Genomic DNA, 18,069 nt, shown 5'->3' on the forward strand with positions numbered 1-18,069 from the left:
ATATTCTACGCAATAGTTGAAATGCATCGTCCCGAACGAGTTGTTCGCCAATTCGGGATGAGGCAGAATGTACCAGAATCGACGGATACCCGTGATATGAGCCTCCATCAGATTTCCCGTAAAAATCACGCGGGCGCAGATTGGTCTCTGCAACACATACAATACATCAATAGATGGCAAAGACGATATGACACGGTTGTACATAGGCCACTCATTTCTAATAGAAGGGAAACAGAACGAGGTTATTGGGAGTGGTACTACAACATAACAAGAAATTTCGTGTCGTCATCTACTGATAGACGTGTGGAAAGCGGGTACCAACCTGGAGAAGCACCTATGTTGCAAGTTGTGGTACGTTATTATATACTATTACATGTTTTATTTTATATATATTTTTAGCAACACAAGGCTAATTATTTTTCTACACTTTTCAGGCAAATGAGGTGAATGCCCTTGAAACTTTATGTCGATCTAGACCACCAAATATCGAAGGATATAGTCAATTGGTGGATAGATTTGAACATGGGTTACATATTATCAGGGAGGCTATAACCCAACAGCCACAACAAATTGCTTCTCCATCCGATGATGCTCCCACAACATCCCACAGGCAAAGAAGAAGTTCTAGCCGAATGTCAACTGGTTCAGTTGAACGTCGTGATTTTGGGGTGGATATAGCTGGTCCTTCTACAGTATATCCACCTCAAGATTATTACGTACCTCAACCGCCTCAAGATTATTATATGCCTCAACCATCTCAAGGTGATTGGTTTCAATCGACTCCATATATGTCAAATCAAACACAAGATTTTTCTCTTGACCTTGGTCTTGGTTTTAATCAACCATATACACAAGGATATAATATTTCACCAGTTCCATTTCCATCATTTGGTGCATATCGTGACAATGTGGAGTCAAGTTCTGAAACATCAAGTCGGTTTGTTGGGGAAGAAAATGAGGCGCAAAATGAGCCAGTTCAAAATGTGGGCGAGGAAATTAGAAAACCACGACGTCAACGCCACAGGCGACATTGTGGAACGGGTGGACATTTTTGATATTTGTAATTGTATAATTTAATGTAATTTTTTACAATTGTACAAAATAAATAACTATTACATTTGTACTCTTAATTGTAATTTTTTAAGTTAATGCAATGTTAATTTTATTAATTTTGGATTTTAGTATATTGTTAAAATTAATTATATATAAATTAAATTATATAATAATAATTTAAACGAAAAAAAAAAAAGCAAATTTCCCAAGTCGGGAAACAAAATCCCGACTTCAAGTCGGGATTCAGGATCCCGACTCCAAGTCGGGTTTCAGAATCCCGACTCCAAGTCGGGATGTCTTGGCAATTTTTGCATTTTCTGGCATTTATTTAATGACGAGTCGCGATTTCAAATCGCGACTCGTCATGTTTTTGTTATTCTTTTAAAAATAATTATGTTAAAATAATTTTTTTTTTATAATATAAAAATAATTAACTCTTATTACATGACTCGTACCTTGTTACTAGTAACAAATGATGTCTCAACAACACATTTATTCAAAGTTCCCTATTTCAATTACCTACAAAATCTTGTAAAAGAATTGTTTCTCTCAACTTATAACTACATGGGCTCTTACTACATATGCTACTTCCAATCAATGGACTTATTTGTAATAAGTTGGTTGGTGCTTTTTTACAATTTTTTTTAATTAAATTGTTCGTACAAATTGATACGTTTTTCAGTTGTAATTTGGGTACAATATTGTTGAATCGTATGTCCTCGTTCATTAGAAGGAGATAAATCAGAAATCACATAACACACGTCAGAAATGCTGTGATCGCATCACACAAAATCAATGATCAAACAGTCAAATTAAGACGAGTCGGAAGTTCAAATAAATAATTAACAACTTACTAAACATAATTAATGGTTGAGATGTTCATAGAAGAATAATTTAGTCAGGAGGAGCGAGGATTGGTGTTAAGCGTGGGCCCCTCTTTATTTATTAACAAATGAATATTCGATCCGTATAGTTTCAACTCAAGATCAATTAAAATAAATTCTTGAAAAATACGGTAAGTAATTATATTAGTAAATAATTTCAATATGGACTTATGGAGTGTGCAAACCTAGTAAATTTTATGGACGTCTTTCCGCATTAAATAAGTTTAGTGGAGTAAAATTTGAATTTAACTACTTTGGTAGGATAAAAGTGCAATATTCCATCATATATCGAGAGACCACCGCACAAAAATATTTTGTAAACTTGGGAGGGTATTTGCTATTTCCTTATATTCTTGGGGAACTTTTGGAAAATGTGATTTCCATGGGGGTGTGAAATGCTATTTAGCCAAATGTACTTTGCTTCTTAATGTGCTACTGCTCGGGCAGGCGCAGCAACGCATTTTGACTGATTCAATCAGACACCCACAGGTACACATATATATACGGAGTTTTGTGTCTGTTTGTTCCTTTGCTGCACCTGTTTCGTCACTGACAATGGCGGCCTCTGCTTTGGCTCTTAGATCACTTTTTACATCTCTTTCGATCAACCAAACTGATAAACCCGTAAGTCTCTTTCAACTATTGCCGCTACTTCTTTTTTTTTTTTTTTAATAAATTGTGCGAGCATGTGAATCATTTGTTTCTCTTGTTTTCGTTGTCATTTCAATGAGGGTTCTTCTTTTTTATTTTTTGTCATTTTCGTATTGGAGTCAGAAATGAAGGGTTTTGGTTAATAGGGTGAAAAGGTCGAAACGTAGGGAAATCGGAGCTTCAGGGTGAGATGAGATAACTTGTCTATGGTTTCTGAGTTTATAGTTTCATTGAACCCATTTAGCTACGTCTTGTCTTTCACTTTTCTTTTTTGGTCTTCCCTCTATTTTCCCGATATTTTTTCGAGGAGTTTCTCTGGGTTTGTGGGAATTTTGGGGAAGGAAAGAAGGAAGTTCAGTGGTTGGTTCTTTTTTATTTATTTATTTTGAGGCAGATGAATGTGGATTAATTTTTAATTTTTATTTCTGGAAATTTTTTATTTGCTCAGTTGGGGGTGGGAGTTGTTTTCCTTTTAATGTTAGAAGTAGAAACTCATAAGGGAAAAACTTTTTATATGTTAAATGTAAATTATAAAATTGAAATCAAAGACCGAATTTGTGGGGAAATAGGATCCCTTTATTCGGGTTTCGCTTGGTTCCAAAAGTAGTGTGTTATTCTGATACACAATTGTATTGGTCTACAGGGTTTGCTGAATGGAAATCTCCCCTTGCTTTCTGGTTGCAAGACATTAATCCTCAGGAAGGGGAGTGGTTCCTTGGATGGACAGAACTTCAAACTAAATTGCTTGAGAGACAAAGAGATGGATGTAAGTGCTTCGGCTTTTGTCGACAAAGTTGCTGTATGCTCAAACGGTAAGTGTTTTCAAATTTTGTGGTTCCTTGGATGGACAGAACTTCAAACTAAATTGCTTGAGAGACAAAGAGATGGATGTAAGTGCTTCGGCTTTTGTCGACAAAGTTGCTGAATGCTCAAACGGTAAGTGTTTTCAAATTTTCAAGGTACTTTGCACAAAAATATGTGTGATGTATTCTACATTGTTGCATGATATATAGGTATCTTATGTTGGAATAAGAATGATATGTTGATTCATGGCAGAAACAGAAACTGTACAGAGCAGTGACCAAGGGGAGCCTAGTGTCTCAACGATGTTGATGAATTTCACCAATGATTTTGATCCTTACGAGGCATTAAGCACACCTCTGTATCAAACAGCAACTTTTAAGCAGGTGAATTCTCAATCCCACATGTTTTTAAGCCTTTTGGTTTACCTAATTTTTGGGTTGCGGTTAGCAACAATTGTTTGCCAGAGTTGAGAGTAAGTGTTTTGTGCTGGAATCTTGAAGTTGTAGCACACAACTGCAGATAGTATGTGCATTGTTCCATATGGGGGGAAAAGTAATGTTTTTAAGTTAGTGATGCTTTTCATTTATTGGTATCTGTTAAAGAATCTTGAGTTATCTCTCAAGATGACAGTAGATATATCTAACACATGGGTCATTAGCGGAATCTTAAGCAACCTCAACATGTAGATGTTTGCCCTTAGATGGATTTCCACATCCAGTAGTTCAGAGGTTCAGAAATTCTTTTAATTTCATGTCCTACCATGCTGAAAATTGGTGGTTATTTTCTAGTTGATGGTAGAGTCAATTTAAACAGTTCAAATAGAATGTTTACATAAAAAATATCATCTTGCTCCCATTTCATGCTTGTAGAAAAAGCATCAGGTAAGCATGGTGTGGTATCAATTCCCTTCCTATTTTTGTCATAGATCTCCATTCTACTAAATCTTACAAAAGGCATGTGCTTATAATGGTTTTAGTACTTCTTTGTAACTAACTTAACTATTCTGCAGCCTTCGGCTACAGAATACGGGCCTTATGATTATACAAGAAGTGGAAATCCAACTCGTGATGCACTGGAGAGGTTTGTACTTTTCTTGCACTACTTAATTTTCTTGTTTTACGATGTCTGACGGCTGCACACGGCTTTCCATTGGTCTAAATCATTCTTATCCACAGACTTCTCGCGAAGCTTGATAAAGCCGACCGAGCATTATGCTTCACTAGTGGAATGGCTGCTTTATCAGCCGTCACCCATCTTGTCGGAACGGGTACTTTCACCTCTTTTGTCTTTGCACAGTTGCATTGGCATATGCCTTATTCTGGCGTACTTCCGTGCTTCATTTCTCCCTGTTGCTAACATGGTATTATTCAATTGAGACAGCGGATTATGAAGTCTCTTGTTCAGGGCAATTTCAAGTCTGTTCTGAATCTGCCTGCTGCCTGTTAGAATTATATGTCCTAATGCAGTTTTAAACTTTTAAAAAAAAGCTTAGGTGGTTGAAAATTCTGCTTGCTGTTTCTTATAATAGTTCTGCCATGGTAGATATTAAAAACATTTATTTTCTCTTTTTCCACATGGCAGGTGAGGAGATCGTTGCTGGTGATGACATGTATGGTGGTTCTGATCGTCTGTTATCACGAGTAACCCCAAAATCTGGAGTTGTGATTAAGTTAGTATTTCCTTTTCCTTCTAAATAATGTAGTTTACCACCATTGGGTTGCAAGCCTCTAATATTCATGGTCCAGGCGCGTGGATACAACAAATTTGGAAGAAGTTGCAGCTGCCATTGGCCCCTGGACAAAGCTTGTGTGGTTGGAGAGTCCAACAAACCCACGCCAACAGATAACTGATATTCGTGTAGGTCGTAGTTTTCTTAAATTTTGTTTATTGATTGCGAGTTTGCATTCATTTATGCTTCTTATATCAGTTCAGATGGATATGTTATTATATATGATATTAGCTTCTCTGTTTCTATCTACCCAACATATTAAATACACACATACACATCAACATCGAAAATTCTTTATGTTTATGTCATAACCTCTTCACCCTTTCTCATGATTGTCGTTTAGAAAATAGCTGAAATGGCTCATGCTCATGGTGCTCTTGTATTGGTGGATAACAGCATCATGTCTCCTGTATTGTCTCAACCTTTGGAACTTGGAGCTGGTAACAATCCATTTTTTTTTAATAATCATTTTGATTCTGTGAACAAAAAATTATGTGGTTTGATAAATATGTCATCAACCTTATTTTGTCAATCAATTTTCAGATATTGTGATGCACTCAGCAACTAAATTCATAGCTGGTCATAGTGACCTCATGGCCGGCGTGCTTGCTATTAAGGGCGAAAGGTTTGATCTATGAGTTGCATCCAATAAGCATTTGAATTCTGCATATGTTTTACTTTCAACATACAAATACAACTTAGCTTAACATTTCCTGGATAACTGATTTGCATGTATCAGCTATTGCTTTTGCTGGATCTCACATTCAAAATGCTTGGGCAGAATTCAGTATTAGCATGCATCTTTTGTATGCACTCTTGAGAACCTTTGGAAAATGATGAACATAGACTAGTTCGCATTATGCCGGGACAAACTTTAGTTACTGATTCCTAGATCTGCCTCTTCATTTGATGTTTATCAGCTTGGCGAAAGAGCTATATTTCCTACAGAATGCAGAGGGCTCAGGGTTAGCTCCATTTGACTGTTGGCTTTGTTTAAGAGGCATCAAAACTATGGCCCTACGTGTTGAAAAGCAACAGGTCTTGTTTATATTTTTCTCTGTATTGTATGTAATGATCGGGAATTGGACAATTTTTGCCATTCATACCAGATTAAAGTGCTTGTTCGTTCATTTGACTATATAATGTTCAATGAGCAGGAAAATGCACAAAAGATTGCTGAATTTCTCGCTTCTCATCCACGGGTGAAAAAGGTCAATTATGCTGGACTTCCTGGTCATCCAGGACGATCTTTACACTACTCTCAGGTATGAAGTCATGGTATTTGATCCAGTAACCACACCAAGTTCATACAGTTCCATTAATCAGGTTGCCAACAAATATAGAACAACCCTCGGCCAGCTACTCATCGGAAAAAGAAGTAAATGCATCAAAAAGCAAATACACCAACGCGACAAGATTTTGACATTGTATATTAATTCGTATGATCTGTCCCTTCTTTCAGGCAAAGGGTGCAGGCTCTGTGCTAAGTTTCTTAACAGGTTCCCTGGCACTCTCTAAGCATATAGTTGAGACGACCAAGTATTTCAGCATAACCGTCAGCTTTGGTAATTTCTCATTCTAGTTGCTAGAATTTGCAGTATAGTTCCCGTGATGATGGATGAGTATATGTAATGAAATTTGTCACACATCATAACATGTACAAGTTGGTCTTGGTGCAGTAGCCTATAGTTTTAGCTCATCACTATGTGATTTTCAACTGGCAGGTAGTGTGAAGTCCCTCATTAGCTTGCCTTGCTTCATGTCTCATGCAAGCATACCTGCTGAAGTACGAGAAGCCAGAGGTTTAACTGAGGATCTTGTCCGCATTTCTGTAGGAATCGAGGATGTCAATGATTTGATCACTGACTTAGACAATGCCCTAAGAACTGGGCCTGCTTAGATTCTTTTAGATTAACAATGTTACCAGTAATCTTGTGTCTTCAAGCAGATGTGGATAGATCTTATAATCTGCCCCTAGCAGAATTTATTCGGATGGAAACGTTAATTTGTTGGTATGAATGAAACACCAGCTTGGAGCCTTTTGCATTTACTTGTCAAAGCAGTGCCAATTCTTCTGGGTAAATGCCGTGTATATGAAAAGTCTTCATTAAAACACAGTTGTCTTCAGCCCTCTTCATCCCGTTACAACTTTTCTTGCTAATAATTACAATTAATATCTGTTTACATGATTCCAATATCTGCTGACAAACTCCAGTACGATTGCAGTAATCACTGTCATAATTGTAAGTAAAACGAGCCTAACTGCAGAAGAGAAAAACAGCGGAGACTTTCTAACTTGATCCTATGACTTCGATTACAATTAATCACGACTAAATTATTACTAGTACACCAATCAATGATATATTCAAGTGGTTTGGAACCATGAAGCTTTTCTAGTTCTACAACATATTTACAACCAAAACCTTCCAAGTAGTTCACCTGCGACAACATAATCACAAGAACAGAAAGAGGTTAGATTTGTTCAAGACCACTATAGAGAGTGTTTCGCCACAAAAACGCCAACTATAAGCGCATACTAAAGGACTACATAATCAGTAAAACTGGCAAGAGCCAAACACTTTTGTCGTAAAGTATGAACTAGAGGGGTTACAATATAGATAACACCTATATGTAAAAACATTTTACGGAAAATAAGAAGATGAAGTGGCTACATTTTATAAAAGTTCAATGAGTAGCAAATAAAGGAATACCATGTAATAGTACACTCAATCACTGCCAAAGTCTTCATAACTCAAGCCCTCCGATATAGTGTCCAACCTTTTAATATCTGCTCACAAGAAAAACAAGAATTTATCAGCAGTTTTACCATTTTCCATTAAAAAAGTGTCAATCTAAAAACTGCTACCTCCTTGTTCACCCCGGATATGAGGGTCCAGGAAGTTCGCATCGGTTCCCAGAAATGGAGATTTAGAATAGCTCTCCAGTATATCTAAAAAGATCAGTAAATACAAGTCATAACAGGTACCATGAACTCCTTCCATATTGAAAAGAACTTTAAGTTTCAGAATGTACACTAAGTCAAATTGAAATTTCTTATTGGTATTTGGTGAGGCGAGAGAGAACCAACCAGTACTATTAGAAAAATCAGCTGTCAGATCTGATAAACTGAAGCTTCGAGGTATCTGTCCCAAAAATCCAAATGAGTTCATCTCCGAGTCCAACACAGCCTCATTCAGTGCTTGCGAACTTGACTCACCACCATCAAAAGGAGAAATGGATGCTTCCCCCATTCCATTACGAGGTTCCATAAGATTGTTGTCCCCACCAAACATAAACTGGGAATCACCTGCATATCCACCTTCCGATTTAATCATCATCCCATTCATTCCATGCATCATTCCAGTGTTGGAGTTTTGAGCTAATAGCATGTTTCCAGATACATCAATCCTTCCAGCATGACCCGCCATATTGACCGGAATTTGCATGCATGATTGCACGGAGGATGCCCCATTAGTGTAAACATTAGGTATGGCACTCACAGCTTGGTGCACGGTTTCTGTTTTTATAGGTGGTCCAGCAGGTTGAGGGGCCTGATAAGCTGAGTTGTTGTGCACTGCCAATGCCATAATGTAACGACACAATTTACTTCTCCGGTGGAACTAATAACATAAATTGCTGGTAATAATTAATTGTCAGTCAAAGCACTGCCAGAGTTATTAATGTACAACAATAACACATAAGCTCCTACAGTAGTAGGCCTGATGGGACAAGCAACTCTTGTAGCAAGTGCAAGGCTTTAATGCATACAGTTGCACTCATGCGAACAAAACTCTCCTGCATGCATGGATATACAGAAAGATGGAAGTTATTTAGGGCCTCTTAATTATATGATTCCACTGATTATGTTTATCAGAAAATTACAAAATCTATAGTGGAAGAACATCATGAACAGCTTATGTTTCATCTAATATACATCATAAATAACATCCTCACATCTTTTATAGATTTCTGGATGAAATAAAGCTTGAGAGCCATAACACCCTCTATCATTATTATATGAATTCTAGTTCTTATTCCAACCACAGTGAATCATAGAGCACAACTTTCAACAATTAACAATTCATAACAGGTACCTAAATTAACTGAGAGGCCTCTCTGAATTTTCTCAGAGCAAAACATGTATAAAGAAGAAAAGGAGATTGGCAACAGTCACACATCAGCGCTTTCCAGAACAAATTCCCAAAATCTTTTTGCCTCCAGAGTTCCCAAAATTGATGGAAATAGCTTAAAACTACTGGATGGATATAGTAATCTAACTCCTCCATGATCATTGTAATGCATTGGTGATCCAATAGGAGCACTCTTTGAGTGTTATTCCAAGAATAGTGATTGTTCATAATAATTATAGCTAATATTTTGCTGATGAGCACATTACTAATTCATCTGTGAAAATTTATTTTACATCTTCTACTCCTACCTGGCTCCCCAATCCTTTCAGCAGGGTAAAACACCACACTCAAGACATAAATAACAGATGAAAAGAAAAACAAGGAAATAGAAACCAAAGGTTTAATACCACAACTACAAAAGACAACCTTCAGTCGATATATTAAGTCAAAGAACCAAGGACATATAACACCTACATGTGTGCAAATAAGTGGATCATCAGCTTACGATAGTAAAGGCCAATAGAATGTAGAGGTGTAGATATACATTATATGAAGAACTATCGCAATGGCTATCTGAGTTATTTTCTATATGCAGCTACTCTAACCACATCAAAAAGAAAGCTTACTTGAATGCATCTGAGATCCATTAGACAAAGGAATAGAAGTAACTCCGGTCTGACGTATTTGGTGCATTAGCTCAACCTGTCTCTCAAGCAACTGATTGAATCGCACTATCTGGTCTTTCACTATCAGCCTCAGATGATATGCCCTGAAAAACTCCTGATTTTCTGCTTCAAGTTTTTGCCACACTGGTAGGGAACCCAGATGTTAATAAACTCGAACATATAACACCAGTTAACAAGGACGGTACAAAAAAGAGATATGTACTCGATACTCCTACACCAAAAAGTGTGATATACTGCTATACAATGGTAAATTGGTAATGTTTTAGCATACAAATTATCAAGAATTCAAGAAAAGCTAATTTGCGAAGGTTGGTCAATAGCATGGACCAAGTTCCTAATAAAGACTTCTCTCTCTTGCACTAATTTTTGAGAAAAAGATGCAATCTAAACAACCCCGTCAACATTAGAATTATTAGCTTGTAATTTACATTAAAAGATGAAAAATCATTTCATTAATACTAAATAATCGTGCAGCAGGACAAGATAAAAATCCAACACGCTGAAAGACCTTGTATCCAGACAATTCATTACAACAACCGTTTGGAGCCAAAATTTCATGTTCAAGGGATGGTGGTCAATCTAATTACTAGTGATTACCTTAAACTTTCGTATATGATAGTGAAATGCCAAGTCAACCCAAAAAAAAAAGGTATTAACTAACCGTACTACTTGAGGGGGAAGAAGAGGGTGGGAGACTTTCAGGAGAAAGAACAGAAAAGAAACATGCCAACTCCACAATTGAAAATACTATCTGACACATGTAGCACAAAACTCACTCTCACATGTATGGTATAAATATATGCCTCAAATAGGTTAGATTTATCAGTTATGACAAGTTTGAAGGCTCATGCTATCACACGTCATATATTTTGTTAGTGACAGACAGTAACAATCCTTAATACAGAAATTTGGTCATGATAAAACAGATTATCTTTTAAAATGACAGAAATGTCAGCTACAACTAAATTAAATATGCATGATGTAACAGCAAAAATCAGTACTTGAAAAAGAGCAAATAGACAAAGACAAGGAAAAATCTAACCAAGGAAATGAAAGTTACCAAGTTCAGTGAAACCCGGCTCAATTTTTGCCTGGTGTAACAAGGTACTCACAACTTCTCTCTGGCTCATGTAAAGCTGAAGACACCTTTCTATAAGATTTTGAACCTAAAGCCAAAGACAAGGTTAGTTATATGCTTAGAAGAAGTGCCTTAACCACCCCAAACTGCTGCCCCCCCCCCCCCACAAAAAAAATAAATAACACCACAAAAGAAAAAAAAAGAAGGAAAAATAAAAGATTTACAGGAAGTGGGAACCAAAAATGATGATACAACCACTGGGTACAATCAATTATGCTGTAGTGCTACGGTCAAATTAACAAGAATGAAACCATCCTTGCTTATATATATGCCAGCGTAGCCAAACAGCTCCGACTGCTTTAATCTCAACCAAACTAGAAAGAGTTCGTCCTAAGTCAGAGTACTTCAAAAAGGATTCACATCCTCTATATTAAGTTCACACTTGGTAATGACTTAGTTTCTTCCAAAATTTTCTTTTCCCTGATCTAATTTCATTTTGATGAGACCAATGTCATGTATCCATCCACTGCCTCTAATTTTTAAAGAGAGGCATTCCAGGTCATTCAGTCAAAAAAAAGAAGCTACTCAAAAAAGCATTTGCATTTTTCTGTCCCGACATTTCAACACCTTCACCTTCTGCCCCTATCAGAACTGCTCCTAGCTAGTAAAGCACGTTTTCTTTCAGTCAAGACATTTTACTAGATTGCCAAGAAAATGTAGACCAATTAAAAGTAGGTTTTATTTCAGTCAAGAAGAGCTTAAAAGTATTACTAAATGTATCCAATGAAACAAGCTGTAAACTTAAGCACCCATGCAACATTCATTAAAGAGTGCTTAAGAGGATGAAAAATGGTCACAGTTTAGGATCAAAAGGAAAGGGACGAACTATATGGATGCCAACTAGAACTTGGATATTTTTGCAAACAAGACCACAGTTATGAATGTTACTATAGATCTATTTGGTTATTATGAAATGAAAGTTCGCCTTCAGTAAAAATTATCAGTCATGAGGCTCAATCCTATCTGAAATATTTCAAATTTGTCATAATTATATTCATTCATCTTATAATGCTGTTAGAGACTAGACAATGCAGAATCTATTATGTTTTTGACAAGGCATAGATCACTAGTATAGAGATCCTTTTGATGTCTTTGATGGTTATCTTATCATGTTATCCTGTTGAATATTTCCCCAAATATACTTGATAAGAGTGGTGCTATGTGATTAGCCATTAGAAATTTTAGGCTAGAAACACTATATGGCGTCACCCAGAAGGATTTCATCCTTTCTCAGAAAAGATACTTACAATGTCCCATCAATTTATAATTGTATATCGGAGAAATGCCCATCTCGAACTTGATAATCAAGCATTATGCTGTATACCTATGTCTTACAATAAACTATTTAATATAATTGCAGAACAAACCACAATTGAAAATATACGACTATTAGGCCAGAAAACTTACCAACTGTATATCCTGGACTGAGACTTTCCTGACTTCTCCATTAGACATTTTGAATTTCCCCAACAAGATAAAAAGTAATTTGACCCGGTCAATTAATCATGTCACAACAGCCAAAAGATATGTTGTTGCTTACATATCATATATCAATCAAATACTTCCTGCAATCATTGTTCATCAATCAAATACATTAGGTGATTAATGCAAAACAAACCCAAATAAAAAAGTAAATCAACTAGGGGAAGTACAAAGATTAACAGTAAGATATGCTCTATGCATAAACAGAATGAATATTGATAAGCACATGAACACTTTATCAGCCATGTTAGGCGTGCTGACACTTTCCCTTTTAGCAGCACAAACAGCTTCACATTCTTAAATCTTAACCAAGTAAACATTTGGAGAGGAAATTTCACCTCTACAGTCTAATCTAAAGATTCTTATAGTCCATAAGGTTTCCTCGAAATGTACTGTCTCTAGCTCCCTACACCTTCCATTTGGTCTTTAGTCTCTTTTCTAATCCGTAGGTCCATTTTATCAGACTCGCATATATTCATCTTGTCGTCTCACCTACAAATTGCAACGGACAGAAAGGAGAAACCAATTGCCTCAATTCCATAATCTTTTTAAAAGCTTCTTTTCCATTCAAGCACATATAGTTAGGCTAAGCTTGCAGCAAAACCTTTTCAAACAGCTTTGAAACAAAAATAAGCACTTTCCGTCATGTCCATTCATGTTCCCCGTACATATGGATACCATTCAAGATTTAGTAGTATTCTTCCCTCTTTTCCTCTGACAATCACATCAATAAAGAAACAACAGCACTCAAAAATTCCACAAAGCACGAGCAATAACACCACAAAAATCAAATCTTTAACCAAGATCACAACCACCCTCCAAAATTCAGCTATGATGATCCCATAAGACAAACCCAGAAAATTTAATTAGTCACTCTCATAGGCCAGGATAAAAAAGGGATCAGGGCAAACAAAAGGATCACACCAGCAGAATACATCAAATACGCGCATGGAATTTACGACAGTTGCATGAAAGTTAATGCAGAAACCTAAAATCAAAACACATAAAAAAACAAAAATCATAAATTTTCAGTTTAAATATATTTATTCTACCTGTAATTTGATGGGTTTTTCTCACATAGCCCTGTTTTTTAGCGAGATAGAGAGAATTTTTAGAGAGAGAGAGAGAGAGAAAGTGATGGGGTCTGCGACAAGGGGTCGCGTTTCCATGTATTTTATTATTTTGCCCCACAAAACCAATAATTCCAGGACGACATTCGTTTTACCAAATTAATGTACAACTCTCGATCCAAAAAGCACAACACCTTAATTTGTACACTGTACTGGCATCAAAAACAATTTCCTTGGCGTTATCCATCAAGGAAAGCGACAACCGCCACACCGGAATTTCTATTTCCAGGAAAAGTACCACAATTTGTTAAAAATGTACACCTTAGTGATGCCGGTTAGCTTCTTGAAAAGGTTTTCCTCTAATCCACCTCTCTCTTAGTAGGCCTCTAAATTGTTCGAAATATATAATTGTTCAAGTTTATTTAAAATTATATTGAATTTCAAAACTTATATTTAAATTTAATTTATTATTAATTTAATTAAATTCAAACAAATTTTAATTAAATAAACAATGAATCGAATTTAAATAATTCGATTTTATCAAGTATAATTATTTCTATATTAATTAAATCAAATTTAAAAGCTCATTTAATAATTATTCCAAAAAAAATAAATTGAATTCAAATAAATTTTCATAAGTCGATTTCAATTAAGTATCAATCTATTTTTCAATTATACTTTTTGGTGGTCTAATTACTTAATTACCCTTGCTCATTAGTGTATTATATTTTGGCAAGAATTAATTCATAGTATTAGATTGCCTAAATTTGGAATATTATTATTAATAGAAAATAATTTTAAAAAAATAAAATAAGTCATGCTAGAAATTGCAAAACTATTAATAAAATTATTTATATTGCAAAACTAAATAAGTCCTGCTGGTTTTGGGCTATAATTAATGCAAGCCCAACTAAAAATGTAACGGGCCGGGCTTGCTCATCAGTCCCAATTGGATATCACTTCTTGAAGTGGATCCTAGCGAGTATCTATACTATACATAATAATAATATTAATAAAATAATAATTATTATTATTATTAATTTAAAATAATGAGAGAAAAAAGATGAATGGAGATTGTGGGAATCCGGGAGGCGGGTCCCATGGAAGAGAAGATCCATTAAAGTTAAAAACAAATATTTAGAGGAAAAACGGATTATCCATAGAGATGCTCCATACCCATGTGCACCAGCAACTATCCCCTACTTTTCACACACATACAACTAATCTTAGTTGGCACTAAGCTGCCTCCACTACACCACTCATAATCCTACACATGTACACAAGTAAAAAATAAAAAATAATAATAATTACATTCATACCCCTGATGTATAGTCTATCTTTACAAACCACTCATAATTTTTAAAAATTTTATATACAACCGTCAAATACATCAACACCGTTCACACAAAATGCCCATATTTTTTAAAAATTTATACATACACCCCCCAAAAATATCGACATTAATACAAAATTACCCTTATTTGTTAACTACCAGAAGTGTTTCTATAATTACACAAAAAAGAAAACGATTTGCGTAAATAAAATATAAATTAAAAGTATAATAACAACAGACAACCACATGTTTTTCCACGATGAAAAAAGTATTTGTTTTTTTTTTTTCATTTTTTTCCTAAATTAGTAAATACAAAATTGGGTGGAAATCTTCTCATGTAAAAATTGTACAAATTTCTTCCCACCTTTTTTTCCTCCCTATACATATCTCTTCATGGTGTATTAAACCTCAAATCAAACTAGAAAAAAAGAAAAGAAAATATTAAAAATAATAATAAAAAAAAGGGTTCAAATTTGAGAGAGAGAGAGAGAGAGAGATATTAGAAAATAATTAATTGGACATGACAGTGAGACCATTGTATCTGGGCCTTGTTCTGTCTGGTGAGAGGCCTTCATCCATAGACTTCCTCTTGTTGGTATTATTATTGGTTTGTGATGGTTGCTGTTGCTGTTGCTGTAACTGTAGCACAGTTTGAATTTCTTCTCCATTGATTTCTTGCTTTTCCAGGTTTTCAGGCTTTTGATTTTGAATATCATCATCATCATCCTTGTTGCAGCATTTGGTCCTCATCATATGGGGCTTCAGCTTGTTCACATCTGATAATCTCACCGGCTTCAGGAAAAATTCCTCTGCTCCTTCCTCTAAGCATCTGTCAATTTTTCATTAAAATCAAATTATTCATTAACCCCAAAATATAATAAAGATAAAAAAATTCCTATTTCGATTTTTTTTTAAATTTTGAAAATTACAAATACCCCTACATTATTTGAATAATTACAAATACCTTCAAAAATTAACAACCGTCTTATAAATATCCCCTAGTGTCAGCCCATTATAAAGAGATATTTATTAAATGACTGTTAATTTCAGAAAATATTAATAATTTTTCAAACAACGAAAAATTATTTGTAATTATAACAAATCATGGGGGAGTCTTGTAATTTACCCTTTTTAATAATGATTTTTTTTATTTTTTTTTCAAATTATTTATTTACCTGGTGATTCTTGAAGGTACATTTTCAGATGACATTATCACCACCGGTATATTCCTCAGAGATGATGATTCCTGTCAAATTAAAGCAAGCCCATGTATTCATTAAATTTCATCTTTTTTTAGAAAAAAAAAATGAATGATCGCACAAAGTGACCAAACACATAACAAATAAATATACGACGAATAAGCACATATTCGTCGTATATATTTATTAATGGACACGGTATAAGGAGAGTGATCAAACGGCGTGACAAACACAACACATGAATGAATCAAGAATTACAACTTTGTTCAAGACATTTATTGCCATCTATCTGACACACAGTTCAAAAAGAAAGATTCCAAAAAAAATTGAATTTTATTGAATCTGAACCAATTATACGAAAAGTACAGTACATTTATCGTTTGATTGGTATACAGTTCAAGAAAAATAACTTACAAATCCATTACATTTGCTCTGTAATTGATTTGATTATGTCAAACCTAACTTAAAATAAGAATTTTCCAATCAACGATCACATGATAAATACAATGTCCCTTCTCTTACTACATGTCGTGATCGATTGAATTCGGACAAATCTGATTGAAATTGAATTTTCCTAAGATGGGCATGTGGGATAAGTAAATGCAAAATTAGGTTTGGGGGTGGGGGTGGGGGTGGGGGGTAAAGATTTAGGGCAAGATTCCTATTGATCTGAATTGAATGGCAAGAAAAGGACCCCATGTGGGGAAAGCTTTAGAGCATACATGAAAATTCCCAAAGGGAATATTGCTATTAACTTGGATTAGAAATTTTTGTCAGGAGCATATTTTCCAGGAAAGGAAATTAACCTACTGTGTTGGGAAAGATGGGTTTTTTTTCTTTTTTTTTTTTCAAAAAAAGAATAGGAGTACCACGGAAACAGCACAGGGTACTAGAAAAGAAGAAAAAAAAGGTTACCTTCATTTTCTTGAGCAAATCATAGCCGGTCATCCCAGGCATGCAGTAGTCTGTAATTACAAGATTTACTTCCACTTCCTGTAATAAAAGAATGATTTTCAGACATCTGAAAAAAATCCTGAAAAAATTAAGGAAAAGAAAATTAAAATAAAAACCTGATGGTTTTTAGGAGAAACAGAGGTTTCTTCACTGGAGTTGTTCCTCTCATCTTCATCATGCCAGCCAAGAAATTCCAAAGCTTTACTGCCAGAATCAACTGTAGTAACTGCACACAACAAAATGCAGAGGTTCAAGAAAATCCCAATAATCAGAATCCCTTTTTTTGTTTATTTTTTTTTATGAAAGAGAGAGAGAGAGAGAGAGAGACCTTGGTAAGAAGAAGTCTTGAGCAGTCTCTCAATGAGTTTTCTGTCAATCAAGCTATCATCAACAGCAAGAACATGGAACTGGGAATCTGCTGCTGCCAAGCCCATTTCACTACTTCCAGAAATATGGATTGCAAGAACAAGAAGAAGAGTTTTTGAGGAAGAAGAGGTTGTTTGTTGACTGTGTGAGGAGGAGGAGGAGGTTTGTATTAGAGGCAAGAATCAAGAGGGCAGAAGGCAAGATCTGACCAGATTTCTACCCAAAGATTTCCTCAAAATTGTTTACAACTTGGGATTGGGCAATACAGAGTTGATTAACACCATCAACACCTAGCTACCACCAATCACCAAACAATAAAGAATTGGGAGAAAACAAATCTTGAACATGGCCTCTCACATTTGTATATATGCATTGATTCTTGGTGGTGGGGTGGGGGTGGGGGTGGGGAGGTTGAAGAATTGAGAAAGAAAATGAGTAGAAAGTGTTTTTGGGGATTGAAAGCAAAAGGGGTGTTGGGATTGGGGTGGGGGTGGGGGGGTGGCCCCTCAAAATCCCTTATAGAGATACAGGTGATGTAAGCATTGGTGCCTTTTTTCCCCTGGTGTGAAATCATGTGCGCTTACCATATC

At 35.5% G+C, this 18,069-nt stretch overlaps 4 protein-coding genes across 9 annotated transcripts; 2 read left to right on the forward strand and 2 right to left on the reverse strand.

The window, feature by feature from the left end:
• On the forward strand, positions 9-1,085 carry LOC105162617. Its single transcript, XM_011080692.2, has 2 exons — positions 9-351; positions 435-1,085. The coding sequence occupies exons 1-2, from the start codon at positions 22-24 to the stop codon at positions 1,053-1,055; spliced, it is 951 nt and encodes a 316-aa protein (XP_011078994.1). The 5' UTR covers positions 9-21; the 3' UTR covers positions 1,056-1,085.
• Positions 2,392-7,171, forward strand: LOC105162593 (cystathionine beta-lyase, chloroplastic). 4 transcript variants are annotated; one of them, XM_011080665.2, is made up of 14 exons: positions 2,393-2,561; positions 3,232-3,354; positions 3,440-3,524; positions 3,651-3,775; positions 4,402-4,472; positions 4,568-4,659; positions 4,974-5,061; positions 5,138-5,249; positions 5,465-5,561; positions 5,665-5,746; positions 6,042-6,159; positions 6,279-6,386; positions 6,584-6,686; positions 6,846-7,169. In XM_011080665.2, exons 1-14 carry the CDS (start codon positions 2,493-2,495, stop codon positions 7,019-7,021), a joined length of 1,449 nt encoding a protein of 482 aa, XP_011078967.1. In that variant the 5' UTR covers positions 2,393-2,492; the 3' UTR covers positions 7,022-7,169. The 4 variants fall into 4 exon arrangements, with proteins under 4 accessions (XP_020549476.1, XP_011078967.1, XP_011078966.1 ...); XM_011080664.2 differs by having other exon boundaries at positions 2,394-2,561; positions 3,645-3,775; positions 6,846-7,168; XM_020693818.1 differs by lacking the exon at positions 2,393-2,561 and adding an exon at positions 2,755-2,773 and having other exon boundaries at positions 3,645-3,775; positions 6,846-7,168.
• On the reverse strand, positions 7,213-13,760 carry LOC105162592. 3 transcript variants are annotated; one of them, XM_020693819.1, is made up of 9 exons: positions 13,610-13,710; positions 12,896-13,049; positions 12,483-12,640; positions 10,998-11,103; positions 9,878-10,060; positions 8,210-8,695; positions 7,988-8,071; positions 7,833-7,909; positions 7,213-7,560 (listed from the first exon to the last, which is right to left on the reverse strand). In XM_020693819.1, exons 3-8 carry the CDS (start codon positions 12,528-12,530, stop codon positions 7,848-7,850), a joined length of 969 nt encoding a protein of 322 aa, XP_020549478.1. In that variant the 5' UTR covers positions 12,531-12,640; positions 12,896-13,049; positions 13,610-13,710; the 3' UTR covers positions 7,213-7,560; positions 7,833-7,847. The 3 variants fall into 3 exon arrangements, with proteins under 3 accessions (XP_020549478.1, XP_011078963.1, XP_011078962.1); XM_011080661.2 differs by lacking the exon at positions 13,610-13,710 and adding an exon at positions 13,162-13,536; XM_011080660.2 differs by lacking the exon at positions 12,896-13,049 and having other exon boundaries at positions 13,610-13,760.
• On the reverse strand, positions 15,210-17,547 carry LOC105162594 (two-component response regulator ORR9). Its single transcript, XM_011080668.2, has 5 exons — positions 17,442-17,547; positions 17,230-17,339; positions 17,075-17,152; positions 16,136-16,206; positions 15,210-15,789 (listed from the first exon to the last, which is right to left on the reverse strand). Exons 1-5 carry the CDS (start codon positions 17,545-17,547, stop codon positions 15,471-15,473), a joined length of 684 nt encoding a protein of 227 aa, XP_011078970.1. The 3' UTR covers positions 15,210-15,470.

Source organism: Sesamum indicum, linkage group LG5, assembly GCF_000512975.1.
Source record: "Sesamum indicum cultivar Zhongzhi No. 13 linkage group LG5, S_indicum_v1.0, whole genome shotgun sequence".
NCBI classification, from domain to species: domain Eukaryota; kingdom Viridiplantae; phylum Streptophyta; class Magnoliopsida; order Lamiales; family Pedaliaceae; genus Sesamum; species Sesamum indicum.

Coding starts and splice junctions, on each gene's coding strand:
- LOC105162617 (XM_011080692.2), top strand. CDS start 22: ATGCATCGTCCCGAACGAGTTGTTCGCCAATTCGGGATGAGGCAGAAT. Junction 352..434: donor CACCTATGTTGCAAGTTGTG/GTACGTTATTAT, acceptor TACACTTTTCAG/GCAAATGAGGTGAATGCCCT.
- LOC105162593 (XM_011080664.2), top strand. CDS start 2,493: ATGGCGGCCTCTGCTTTGGCTCTTAGATCACTTTTTACATCTCTTTCG. Junction 3,525..3,644: donor AGTTGCTGAATGCTCAAACG/GTAAGTGTTTTC, acceptor GATTCATGGCAG/AAACAGAAACTGTACAGAGC. Junction 6,387..6,583: donor GATCTTTACACTACTCTCAG/GTATGAAGTCAT, acceptor CCCTTCTTTCAG/GCAAAGGGTGCAGGCTCTGT.
- LOC105162592 (XM_011080660.2), bottom strand. CDS start 12,530: ATGTCTAATGGAGAAGTCAGGAAAGTCTCAGTCCAGGATATACAGTTG. Junction 11,104..12,482: donor CAGTCCAGGATATACAGTTG/GTAAGTTTTCTG, acceptor CTTTGGCTTTAG/GTTCAAAATCTTATAGAAAG. Junction 8,696..9,877: donor TGGATCTCAGATGCATTCAA/GTAAGCTTTCTT, acceptor TGGCATTGGCAG/TGCACAACAACTCAGCTTAT.
- LOC105162594 (XM_011080668.2), bottom strand. CDS start 17,547: ATGGGCTTGGCAGCAGCAGATTCCCAGTTCCATGTTCTTGCTGTTGAT. Junction 17,340..17,441: donor CAAGACTTCTTCTTACCAAG/GTCTCTCTCTCT, acceptor TGTTGTGTGCAG/TTACTACAGTTGATTCTGGC. Junction 16,207..17,074: donor ATTTGCTCAAGAAAATGAAG/GTAACCTTTTTT, acceptor TTAATTTGACAG/GAATCATCATCTCTGAGGAA.